Source organism: Zingiber officinale, chromosome 7A (genome assembly GCF_018446385.1).
Source record: "Zingiber officinale cultivar Zhangliang chromosome 7A, Zo_v1.1, whole genome shotgun sequence".
Lineage (NCBI taxonomy): Eukaryota > Viridiplantae > Streptophyta > Magnoliopsida > Zingiberales > Zingiberaceae > Zingiber > Zingiber officinale.
In genome coordinates this window covers 15,291,671-15,305,563 of record NC_055998.1, presented here as the reverse complement: position 1 = coordinate 15,305,563, position 13,893 = coordinate 15,291,671, and the positions used below count along the sequence as shown (strand labels likewise).

General features: G+C 35.7%; 1 protein-coding gene across 3 annotated transcripts; it reads left to right on the top strand.

Moving 5' to 3' along the window:
* The first annotated feature begins 612 nt into the window (after positions 1 to 612).
* Positions 613 to 7,151, top strand: LOC122001024 (protein PSK SIMULATOR 1-like). 3 transcript variants are annotated; one of them, XM_042555570.1, is made up of 13 exons: positions 613 to 851; positions 1,064 to 1,532; positions 2,577 to 2,902; positions 3,004 to 3,096; positions 3,180 to 3,270; positions 3,799 to 3,892; positions 4,141 to 4,238; positions 5,125 to 5,194; positions 5,442 to 5,545; positions 5,822 to 5,938; positions 6,058 to 6,134; positions 6,253 to 6,297; positions 6,394 to 7,151. In XM_042555570.1, the coding sequence occupies exons 2-13, from the start codon at positions 1,221 to 1,223 to the stop codon at positions 6,896 to 6,898; spliced, it is 1,932 nt and encodes a 643-aa protein (XP_042411504.1). In that variant the 5' UTR covers positions 613 to 851; positions 1,064 to 1,220; the 3' UTR covers positions 6,899 to 7,151. The 3 variants fall into 3 exon arrangements, with proteins under 3 accessions (XP_042411504.1, XP_042411505.1, XP_042411506.1); XM_042555571.1 differs by having other exon boundaries at positions 613 to 944; XM_042555572.1 differs by having other exon boundaries at positions 613 to 952.
* Positions 7,152 to 13,893: the final 6,742 nt, after the last annotated feature.

The following is a 13,893-nucleotide window of genomic DNA, read 5'->3' as shown; positions in this document are numbered from 1 at the left end:
CATATTTTTTCTTTTCTCATTATCTTGGATCATAATTTTTTCTATCTTTTTCTATCTCATCATGCATTCTCTCCCATCACACTATCTCTTTTTGTATTTTTTCTCATCACACTTTTTCTCTATTTATTTTCTCTCATCATATTTTTTCTCTCTTCATTCATTTTCATCATATTTTCTCTCTCATCTTTCTCATTCTCTCCCATCTCACTTTCTCTTTCCTCATTTTTTTCTATCACACTTTCTTTTTCATATTTGTCTCTCACATTCAATTTTCTTTCGCATCTAATTTTTTCTATTATTTTTCATTAAAAATAAAATAAAAAATTTTAGTTCATTCCATAAAAAATATTCAACTAACTAAAAATATTATTTTCAAGAATCATATTCATACTCATATCCATTTTTATCCTATAATATTATCATTTCTCATTTCTATTCTAATTCTTAACCCCCAAAAAAAATCAAACGCCAATTAAAATAAAACTAAATTGCTCAATTATGATATTCATATTTAAGCAACAATACCAATTTCTATTGAATAATATTATTTGAACACAAGAAGATCCTTTTCTAATTTTCTAGTGATCACTTTTCAGAAATCATATTGATTGGAATTGGGTTCGTAGGGAAAGGGGAGGGTTTACGGTTGACCTAATTTGGCCTAGTCGATTGACTTCTTCGCATGGTTTTTGGGGGGTTGGACTCTGAATCGCTCTGTTTCGTTTACAGCTTTACATGGAGATTTATCGCAGCGCGTCGAGTTGAATCTTTTTATCTGTTTGTCTGATAGAAAGATCCGAGCTCAAGGAGAGCCGTCGACCTAATTGACTCTCCAATCCACTCTCCGATCGGTATTCTTTGTCCCTGTTTGTTTCTCTTGTGTGTTCGGTGGTCAAAGTTGGGAGCTTTTTTTCTTCCGTCGATTAAAATCGCCCTCCGACGCGGTTTGAGCGTACTTCCTTTGGGGATTCACATGCTCCTTTATTCCGCAATATTTCAAATCTCCTTTATTTTTTATTTTTATTTTCCTTTGGCGATAAAGAGGGTTCCTTTCGACTTTCAGAGTTTCTTGTTGCATTGGCTGTGGTCGGCGTCGGATCGGATTTTTTTTGGGGGGGCATCATCGTGCGATGTCCCGACCAAGATCTCTGTTTTGTTATTCAAGTTTTTCTGTATGAGAAGAAGGGGAGGAGCTGATTGGCGAAGAAAGGAGTAGTGCCATGGGCATCTTTTGCTCCAAGACGGCGGCGGTTGATAGATCGCCTAGTGAAATCACTCTCCAGAATGGCTTTGGAGGCCACTATCCAATTCTTTCTGAGCCTGATGCGAACGGGAAAGACATATACAAGAGTACCGTGCCTGACGAGATACCTAAAAAGTCGTTTGTTGAAGATCCCTACGTGTTTCCGGGAATGAGTGGCTATGGAATAATTGAATCTGCTGCTGCAGAGAAGTTGGGGAGGGCTTATTCACAGAAATTTAAACCCGCCATGGAAAAGCCAACCACGTCCGGCAAGTCAGGGAGCACTAAGGCAAGCCTTTTCTTAAACACTTGTACTCTACAAGGAGCTGCCTTTTTTTGTTCCTATTGGCATACTCAGTCACTTTGTTTTTACTTACACTAAAGGTAACCAATTTGTATTTCGTCATCTCGACCCTCAAGATTAAATGCCGACAATGACCAAGCTTAGTCTGATTCTTTTGATTTTCCCAAGCACACTATTGACTTATGGTATTCTTCAATTCAAGAATAAGGACTAGAAATCGCAAAAATGGGCCATCTTTCTAGAAAATCAAGACCCGAGGAAAATTATTGTATAGATGAGTGGTAAGATAGATAGGTTGCCTGCTTTGCTTGACTTGATCTCTGTTTCAAGGAGCAGTTAGGATGACATAAAGCCTATGTGTTCATTTGAATTGCTATAGATACTGTTTAAGATGCTTATGCTATCTATAGAAGTATTCTTCAATTTTACTAGCCTCCTCTCGATTATAGAAATTACATTGTATTCGAGGGCCTATGACGAACATTTCTTTAAGTTTTTCTTTCAGATCCGTCTTCCATGCTTCTGTCTACATCATCAAGTGAGAGAAAAATTGGTTTAGACGTAATTTTTTGTTTCTTGTGATTCAATACAAAGTGAAATTTAGCTGTTATACTGTTCAAACCCAAACTAAATTATGAAAGGAATTTTTCCTAGGTTACTAAGTCTGGTCCTTTCTCCTATGAGATATAGCTCTTAACATAAAGTTGCATGAGAATATGCATTTGTAAATGACCCAAATCATCTACCTACCTTTCACTCTTTCTTAATCTTTAGTTCATTGTTTTTTTCCCCATTCATTCTGATCCAATTTTACAGATTTAATATAAGTTCTAGTGTAACTTTTATCAGACAAGCACGAATTTTGGACTTAATGCATCTTCTTGTAGTTTAATCAAGCATCTTATACATTCACTATTGGACAATTGACTACTTAACAGCAATCTGTCTATGATAGTAGGACCCATATTATTAGGCTACTCTTTATGATTCTTCTTTAAAAACACCTGATTGTCACTTAATTAATTACAGGTCACTGAAATGAGTTCTTTTTTTGGAAAGGCTGGTACTGTTGGATTAGGGAAGGCAGTGAATGTGTTGGACATTGTTGGTAGTAGCATGACTAGTTTTAACTCTGGCAGTGGATTTGGTTCAGGAGTGGCTACAAAAGGCAATAAGATATCTATTTTGGCATTTGAGGTTGCCAACACGATAGTGAAAGGTTCAAATCTCATGAAATCACTTTTGAAAAAAAACATAAACTATTTGATAGAAATTGTGCTGACTTCAGAGGGAGTTCAACATTTAGTTTCTGAAAGCGTGGATGAATTACTGAGATTAGCTGCAGCCGACAAAAGGTTAAGTGTAGACACAAACTTTACTATGTCAACTTGGAAGCTAGTGTCATTGTAAAATACAGATATATAGAGTTTGGCTATATTTGGTTTCCATATTGCAGGAAAGAGTTGATGGTATTCTCTGGAGAAATTGTCCGATTTGGAAATCATTGCAAAGATCCTCAATGGCACAACTTAGAACGCCATTTTTCCAAGTAAAATTTCAATATCATGTGTGTACATATCTTGAGAGTAGAGTACAGGAAAATCTTACCTCTGCTTTCCTTTCAATTCCAAGATTGGAGTCTGATTTTACACCGCAGCAGCAGCTAAGAGAAATGGCTTTAGAGGAAATGGAATGTTTAATGATGTTGGTTCACCATACAGCTGTAAGTGATCTTAAATATTTGGTTTAAACAAGGTCATGCCTAAAATATTGGCTGAAATTAGTTAATCTTATTCCCTCAAGCATTGGTGAAAGTATTAGTCAATTATTTGACATACTTTCTTGTATGAAAGATGCTCATATTTTACATACATCTCATTTTTTTTTTCTTTTTCTAGCTAGCAACAATGTTTGTCTGGGTATCAGGGGAATGTTTTACTGGCTGACACTTTTATCATATTAAATATCTTTTCATTCCTCTTTTGCTGACTGTCATTCATTCTCTCTCTTCTCTCTGTTCCTCTGGGTATCAGTGCTTTTTAATAGAATGATTAACATTGTATATCAGTATAATATGGTCAAGATGCTGACTAACAACAATGTCGCCAAATGACAACTTTGTTTCTTCATCCTTTATTTCTTTCAGAAATTTTCTTTTTGTCTGCTTTCTAAAATAATCCTTAAAGAATGTAACTTGTGATCCAATTTCTTGTTTGTTTATGCTTTTTTTTGTGTGTGTATGTGTTCTCAGGAACTCTATCATGAGTTGCAAGCATTGGATAAATATGAACAAGATTACAAGCGAAAATTGCAGGAGGACAAGAACTTGGTTCCTACCGAAAGAGGTGTGTTGCAAGTACTCATTATTCGGGGCTTCAATCCTTATGCATATGCTTACATATGGAAATTATCTTCCGCTTTAGTTACTTTTTTGCATATCTACAATCGTCTAATTGGAGGTACTCACAAATGTTTTTATCGTCCATGGTCATGGTGTAAAATTTCGTTTCTAGTTTAACCCAGTAGAGCGTCACTTGTATTTTGCTCATGTCTGCCTTCTGTTCATTAGTGACCTATACCTATTGACTTGCAGGAAACAATCTTCAAATACTAAAACAAGAGCTAAAGAATCAACAAAAACACGTCAAAAGCTTAAAAAAGAAATCACTTTGGTCAAGGAATTTGGAAGAGGTAAACATATTATATTGATTTACATATTGCTACCTCAGATTGGACAGACTCTTAAAACTTTGTAGGCAAGACTGATGGCATCAAAGGCTACCTCAGTTTCATTACATCACTCTATATGCTTCCATATGCATGTACAATTGCGTATTGCTTTAATTTGAAATTGACTAATCAAAATCAAACTACTTTATTAATTCAACTTTACCTAATATAGATTAAACAGCATGAGAAGACAACTAATTTGTGTTTAGTTTATCAAATGAAAAAAAAAATCAAGAAATTGAGAAGTGAAGGGATCCTTTGTCTAAAAGATGCTATACATGTAACAACAATTATTCAATGGTTACTAAAAAAATCAGGTTTTTACATTAGCTTAGCTATTATTTGCATTTATTTAATCATTGTGTAATCTTAAACTAGGTTTTACTCATTTTTTAAAAGTTCAGCAGTTAAGCTCTTAACAATGATTGAAATTGTTCCTTGCATATAAATTTTTTGTATTCCCTAGTAATGATTGCAAATCCATCTTCATTATAGCAAATGATGATTACACTCACCCCAGACACCCAGAGTCCGTCCCTAGATTATGTGAAAGGAGATAAATCACGGGGTCAGCTTATAGCCGACCGCTCAAGTGACTTGGGGGTGGGAGGGGTTTTTTTAATCCGAGGGCATGCGCCCACCAGGAATTGATCCCTTGCCCTATTATAGCAAGTTTAATACCCTCTAGCCAACTAGGCACCTCCGTGGGGATTGCATCTTCATAGACATCTACATGATGTAGATGAAATATATAGTGACCCAACTGCAAATTGTAGCACATTGCTCGTACTTTGATATTTGTGGTTTCAGAAAGTGGCTTTTTTCTGAGCTATCAATCCTTTTCTAGGTTGTTGTGAAGCTTGTGGACATTTTCCATTTCCTGCATCTGGAAATTCATGATGCCTTTGGGACTGCTGGTATTGTTCCTCGACATAAAACTACTTTTTCCCTCACCAGCATAAAACATATCTCATGAGGATTGTGTTTGTTTGGATTTTCTAAGCTATAGATAGTTTCTATATTCAGTGATGGCAGTATTATCTACAGCTCAGTGAGATTCAAATTCATGAAGACTAAATAATTAGATTCTTCCATTGAAACTTGACAAGCTATTCAATATGCTTCTTATGTTAATGCCTAATTATCTCCTTGTTCTAACTGTAGATGGAGATAAAGAGGTGGTAGGATCCTTGAGCAGCCATGAAAGACTAGGGTCAGCTGGGCTTGCATTGCATTATGCTAATGTCATTACTCAGATTGACACTCTTGTAACCTCCTTTCCTTTTCTATTATTGAGTTTTCATCATAAGATTGATGAAAGTGTTCTTCCTATGATTGTGTTATTTGACAAAGTTGATTTGCCGTGGACTCATAATTCAACAAATAAGTTTCGTCTATAGTTCATGGAATACCTTTTATACACTTTTTAGGATCCAAAAGTTTCTACATTTTTCAGGATTGCTTATCTTTCATTTCCAAGATTGCACTCCTGATACATGTAGTCAGCATTTACATACTTAACCTTTATGTGCATTCTACATTAGGTTTCACGACCTAGTTCGGTGCCACCGAGCACCAGGGATGCATTGTATCAAGGACTCCCGCCCAGTCTTAAGTCTGCATTGCGTTCCAAATTACAATCTTTCGAGTTTAAGGAAGAGGTATGGCTTCCTCAAATGATTCCTCCTTTGTCACAAAAGAACATTTGTATTCAAAATTCATCATCCATGTCATCTTTTTGTATATATATCTATATTACATTGTTTTTTCTAACTTGCAGTTAACTGTTCAAAAGATCAAAGTTGAAATGGAGAAAACTCTACGGTGGCTTTTCCCAATGGCGAACAATACAACTCGGTAATTTTGGCAGCATACTAGCAATATATTCACTATGACACATCTTGCTTTTTCATGTATGATCTTGTATCTGTTCAATAATACACTTCTCTACTTGCTGTTGCAACATAATCATCAGAGCACACCACGGATTTGGTTGGGTTGGTGAGTGGGCGAACGCAGGGTAAGTGAGAATCTGTTGCATTCTTAAAAGAAGTGCATGACACCGTGCCTATTTTAAAACTAGCAAATTGATATCAGCTCTTGCTTTCCCTTTCAGAATGGAAATTAATCAGAAGCTCTCTGGTGTTGTTGAATTAACCAAGATTGAGACACTCTATCATGCAGACAAGAGGAAAACAGAAGCACACATTCTCGATTTGATCGTGTGGCTTCACCACCTGATCACCCACAGTCGAGCTGGTAATGCAGGCATTCGGTCTCCGAGTAAATCTCCAATTCGTTCTCCAAGAAAGAAGAGATCACCTGTCTCCTCGTCAGTGAACAAGACCAACTCTCCATCTTCCAAACTCACCCTCGGAGAGCAAGAAATGCTGCAACGTGCCACATCAAAGAGGCGAAATTGGGGAAGAAGCAAAAGCCAGGAGTTTGAAACTGGTATGGCCAGATTAAAGAAGGATGACAGGTTGAGCAAAAGCAGCAGCAAATGTCTTGGAAGGGAAGCAATGACCGACTCTTCTTTTTTCAGGCGGTTCGATTTTGACATTGATAGGATCAAAGTTTTGGATGTAATTGACAGAGTGGATAACCTTACCAACCTGTAAAAACTGTAATGCATGGCAATGGCTATTGCTATTGCTATTGCTATTGTTTCCCTCAGCTCACCATGTATGTTTGTGCTTGAGAGTTAGCAGCCATTTGGTTGGGAATTGCTACTCTGATATTGCTGTGAGTAATAATGGAGGTATTGCTCGTCCTTTATTTGTAAAGATAAAGAAGCACTCAACGTTTCATGTACAGAAACAGATATTATACTACTCTTTATATTAGTACATTCAAGCCGATATGCATCAATCATATCATACAAATGCAATCTGATTTTCTCATTTTAATCGCATCTGTTTTGTGCTATTTTATATATTTAGCATTCAGTAAGGCTTTCATTTGCAGTTAATGGATGGTGTTATCAGTGTCTTTTTGGACTACAGAAGAAACGTGATCAACTTGGCCGACAACCTCATCAACTTTGTCTACTTTAACATCTCATGAGAAATTAAATAAACCGAATCCAGTATATTAATTACCGCAGTTACTTTATGATAAAACTGGTGAATTATTGAATCAAAATCATATGGAAGAATCGTAGATTATAAAGTTGTTTAATATTATATATACGATCCATTTATAGTTTATAACTTTTACATATTATATTTAATAGGATAAGAATAGTTGAATCCTGCAACTCAATCGTCTGAGAACATGGATTTAATTATGCCGATCTCGACCACAGACGAAGCACCAATGGAATTTCCAACTTCTCAATTATTTATGGCACCAATCAATTGGTAGCAAAGTGCTGAATGCTTAGGCCGCAAAGTGCTGTTTTTTCTTGTCGATCAAGTTGTCTTTTCAGATATATATGAAGAAAAGTTTAAGAAGCTTGATATGCTAATAATGGAAAAGAATAAACAAAAGCTAAGCTATTTCTAATATACTTTTACTAATTCTACAAAAGTTGTTTAGCTCATCAGTTTCTTAGTTAATAAAAATTATATATCTCAACGAGTTCTCAAGGAACTACAACCCGGCCATAAGTATCTTTTTTATTCTCCATCTTTTGATCTTCTAAATTCTTATAATTAGCCACCATGATGTGAAAAACCATGACTACTTAAAGGTCCGGTGGGTCAAACAGATGCCAAAGAAGAGTGATGAGTTGAGATTAATATAGAGAATTAAAAGTTAAAGATGAATCAATCTTTAGCAGAATCAAACTTTTAGCACTAAAACCTCTTTTATGTGCTAGTGTTTCAAGTGGAGCTAACCTACAATGTATCTAGCTCGTAGTAGATAATTAAGAGAATATTCAACAAGAAACATAATTAACTCACATATATATATCACTGTCACCATCAAGTCAGAAATCTAAAAAAAATATATATATCATGATCAAAATAGGAAAGGTTTATATCATATAAATCAACTTTTAGAAACTAATATCGATCTAGACATGTTTTTATATTTAGAGGATATAGATCGAGACTCCTTCATGCATATGTCATATGATCTCAACAATGACATCATTGGATATTAATTTTCAATATTTATGGAGAAAAGGTAGATAAAATTTGTCTAGCGCACTAATTATATAAATATCTCTTAGCTTAATTAAGGCCACCATGTACTGTACAACTAAGGATGATATTTTTAGTCGTTAAGTACATATAGAGACACTCGTTAATTAAGCAGGAGAAAACAGTAGGCACATGCACCATTGGCTTTAAGTGGATAAGTTGCTAATGGGTGGTGCATGTACTGCCCGGTGGGAATGACGTTCGTGCTTGTCCAAAAAGCACTAAAATTTGGGACATGTGTCTCGACTTCCTCTCACTCTTCCACTCATATTGGAAGCTAAACAGTGGTTTAATTTGATTGTCAACAACTTTACTGGGCTAGGTGTTTGAACAACTAAGGATATATATATATCGATGGGTAGTTACATCAGATTTGACGGCCTAAGAAACCTCGAAATGCCATCTAGCTAGTACGAATTATATTGCATATAATTAAGTGGACCTTTCCCTGACTAATTGTGACAAGAGGCGAGCCACGTGTGGCTTGCACGCCATGAGTTCATCCATGGTGGGGAATTGAGTTGGAACCAACCGACTCTCGCTCTTCTTCGATCATTCATCCTCTCCCACTAAGTCACTGAGGACGTAGCTAGGTACGTATAGAACTCATGAATTACATTACGGCGCGGCCGGAGTGAATTATGTTATATTTGATAGCCCACTACTGCATGATCGATTCGAATTGTGGTTACGTCTCATTTCCCCACTCGGTCGACGTTGTTGTATGTATATTTTCTTCCAAGTATTTGGCGTCTAGCCAACTATTTCAATTCGCCAGTGAATTAAGAGGGAGATAAAGAGAGCTGGGCGTGCTCTGTTAACGAAGACAAAGTAGCTTGAGCGCTGCAAATTCCACTATAGAGAATCACATGGATGGATGGATGGATGGATGGATGTTGGCTCAAGACAAAGAAAGAAAGAAAGAAAGAAAGCTTTGACAACTTCAAACACTTGTAATATTTATTACAACTAGAATTTTAGGATTTTGCGGTTGGTGGAGGTTGAGTAATTGAGGTTAGAGAGGCAAATTGATAAGTATTTTATGCATTGTCTACCAATTACCAAATCTCAATATCTCATACTCATGGATCTTTTAATTAAGCTAATTAAGCAGGGGTTAATTGGGTCGGCCAAGCAATCCACGTGATGTTCCAAGTAGTTCGGTTATATGTTAGTTCGAGTTTAAAATTTGAATGAGTCGAATGGTAAAAGATCCAGCTACTGTTGGCGGATCAAGTTGGTTGGAACAGGTATTGACTAGTGCACTTAATTTATTCATTGTTATATATATATATATATATATATATATATATATATATATATATATATATATATATATATATATTTTGTTGAATATGTGCGAATGGAGAAAAGTGGAAGAGAATAGAAAATTCATTGTGAATGAAACTTTAGTTCTACATTGGAAGTTTCAATGCATGTTAGTTAGTTTATATTGATTCATATGCATTGAGGATGTGAACAATGCATGGAGAGAGATTCTGCTCAAGTAGAACAATCAACATTTTACCATGTAAATGTTCCCTCCTCTGTCGTGCAACTCCTGCTCGGGGGAGAGCCCGCGACGCTAGTAAGTCTCGAAGCACAGTCAGAGATGGGGTGAATCTGGTTCAAGAAAACTACGTCAATCGCAGGTCTCGGTCCGCAACTCAAAACTCGACTGGCTACTTGGCAGATCTGTCAATTTGCTCACTCTATCACTCTTCCCCTCTGCAACACAAATCTACTCGCTCTGCAACGCAGATCTACCAGGCTTGTCTGCCCGCTTTGGTAATCTCTATTGTAAGCTGAATTTAAATCCTGTGTAATTTTAAATTCAACTTAGTTCTTGAAAATCTCGGACAGCATATTATTATTGTTCAAAAATCTATATATATATAAAATCTGACGTAAGCTATTTCACGCGGTTAAAGTCTAATTTTTTTTTTAAATCCCTCTCTTATCTGCATGCAATAACTTTTCTCTCTTTCTTCTAAAATTAAAATAAACAACGTTTCGCTCTCTTATATGATTGCATGTAACAATCACTGTGATCCTGATTTTTAAAGATAATATAGCTGCTACAACGTATAACAGTTATTGTGTAGCAACTGTGTTGTAGCAATTACTGTGTAGTCTATAATGTGTAGTAATTATTGTGTAGCCACTGTGTTGTAGTAGCTATTAAATCGTTGCATTAGTTATTGTACTGTTATAGCAATTATTGTAATCTTATAGTAGATATTGTAGTGTTGTTATAGCTATTGAACCATTATAACAGCTATTGAACCGTTATAGTAGCTACTATGTAATAGTTTATTACAACGTTCTAACATTAATAGCATAGTAATTATTACATGTAATAATAGAAAAGAAAAGATAAAAATTTATTTTAATTTAAGAGAAAAGAGAAAAAAATTATTATATACAAATAAAAAAATAAAAAAAAAATAAAATTTGACCACGTCAGTTTATCCACACCATATATTACTTATGGTCACGCGTATAAATCCCTGTATACCACGCCTAGGTGGAAGCACCGCATGCATGCATGTGGTCGTAGCTAAGCTAGTAATAGAAGATGCAATGTTACGTGTGAGGCATATAAAGTTGATGTGAAATGTAAAAGGCAGTGCTCACAGAGAACGTATTTGTTGCTGTGTACATATGCTCTCAATGCATGCATCGACAGCGTTACAGTAGCAAGGCAATCATGTGTGAAGCTCATGATAACTCACTATGAAAAACCTAATAACGCGCATGGCCTGGCCTACAATATAATGGGCACTCAAGATGACAAGTAAAACGGGAGACCTAACTCGCCCAATGGTGCGTGCGTGGGTGCAAGGTGGAGTGGGTCGCTGCGTACACGTTGCATGCATGGATTTTTCTTTTTTTTTTTTCCTTTTAACTTTTGGAGAAATAATCAAAAATAAAATAAAAACTTTTTTTAATTTAAATATTCTTCCTATATATCTTCCCTTCTTCAAGCTAAGTACACATAGATATTAATTAGTCAGTTGTCAATGATCTGGTATGCGTGAAGAATATGAAATGTGCTTCCGTTGCTAGCTAGGGCATCATTAATCTTGTCAAGGTGTCGCCAAATAACGCTTATAGTTGCAATAATTAAGCTAAGATACGTTAATTTATATATATATATGATATCCATCAAACATGCTTTTGAGAGGACAATTAAAGTCGTAGTTGTTCGGCTGAATTGGACCATATTGTTCCATCAATGATTCAAATTGATTTGATTTTGATGCATGGCATAGTATTTAAGCTTTATTCTTACATATAGCTTAATTGCTAAACATTGAATATTAGACTATGAGTATATATTTATGTTTTTAAACTACTAATTTTCTTTTTTCTTTATCTACATATAATAATTAATTATGTTTCCTAAGGTTAGTGATCGATGATGATGCGGCAAGTAAACCGGCCTATTGTAGGAGCCTAACCTAGCGTGTCATTCCTAGAGCGTCGGCAATATGACATAGAGAAGAATCTCACATCTTATATATATAGCACATTATTAAAAAGAATTTAGCTGAAATTTACTGTTTTACTAAGGTTCAAAATGTTGATTTTTAAGTAGAACACCAAACTTTTCAATGCATGTTTTCACTAGTTAATTAATTAGATGGTGAGTCGGTGGATCACTAGTAATAGTAGTCAATGCACCTTTTAGGGTTAGTCTTCACTAATTAATAATTGTCGTCGTGTCACCCCTTCCATGATGTTGATTTACTCTTTTAGACAAATTACAAGGGGAGATAAGTCATTTTTTTGTTTGAGACAATACTAACGGATACACATGATTTATTAGCATATCTTTTGACTCCTTACATTCAAAATAAGATCACTTTTAAATTTTAAATCTATTAAAAGGTCTTTGCCACGAGCTTATCTTTCTTCCTTGCTTAACAATAAATAGTCATACAAGAGCTCGATCACACGTGAATTTTAAGCATTCAAAGGCAATGCGATATCCGATTGAAAATGAAAGCTACAAAACTGTCTCCAATTTCTTGCATCTTTAAATCCCAAGAAAGATCATGAAAGAATCTTGGCCGGCTGAGACTTTCACTTAATAATCATGCACGCATCCAACTTTCCCTAAAGAAAAAGAAGGCGAAATAATACCCATGCATGCATTTCTCGAGCTGCCTCAATTTCCATCTTACATTTCGTCAAAGGTACATGAATGCAAATCTCAGTATTGTAGGAGATCCAAGGGACAGTGAGATTGTGCTTTAGTGATGCGAATGCCTGTCGATAACCACCAAGAGACACTTGTAAAGCCATTCAACAAATACTGAATTAGGGCATCTCTAATGGTTCGAAGTTTATATGAGATCTCAATGCCATACACGAAGGGAAGAAGCAAAGCAAGTGAGACTAGAATGATCGAACTAATTTAATTAATTAATTAATTATTCAGTTGATATCTATATTGTGAAATCCAGTGACAAAATCGAAGAAGAACACTCAAGTAGAAAGACGAAACTACAGAAAGTGGCTTTATTTCTTTCTTTCTTTCTTCTTCTTTTTTTTTTAAAGTGCCAGCTTTATTTTCCACTCAACGAGAGTTTGGTCTTCCACGTTTTATTTTTCCTTAATTGATGCTTGTATTCAAATCTTAATTTGCTATGAACTGATAATTAATTAATTAATTAGTTGTTACTCAAATTTATTGACCACTATAAATGCATGAATTTAAGCCAAACCACAAAATAAGCCCCAAGTTTTCCTGTGGGTAATTTAAATTTCGTGGATAATTAACAAACAACAATTGATTGCCCAGGCGACAAATGAATTTGCACAGACACTCACGTTTGTTTGACTCGACCATCAGAAATTAAATATGCAGATTAATATAATTTATGAAGAACAAATTAAACTGTTTTGTCCTCTTCCTCGATGGAATCAGGTGCCTCATCCTTTCACGCACAGATCGGATGCTGTAAACATTCACTGTTCTCTTATTTCTCAAACAGGACTTCAGCCAAAAGAATACGATCGATCTACAGATCTCTTGTGGATATTCCCCTACGTAGGAGTGCCCTAGCAGTAAGTCACGCATTGATGCCACTGAAGACGTTCTGGCACAGCACACCTTCAATGGCCTACGTGATTCCAGCCCTCCCCCTCGGAGTTTACACTCTTTTTCTACTCTCTGCGCCATTAAAGCAACTCTTGTTTACAGATAGTCAGATGCATGATGATTTGGGAAAGGAGAGGCTCCTGAAGACATTAATTTTCATGTGTTTTTCATATATATATATATATATATATATATATATATAAATTTTTTTTTCCTTCCTTTTCTTTTGTGGAGTGGGGCAGGTGTCCGTCCTGAAGAACTGAGGGCCTTCCACGTAGCAGCTAGAATGTGGCCGCCCCTCCACCTCTGACGTGGCTTCCACCTGCATTTCCTATTTAAAGTCCGCCCCGTTCGG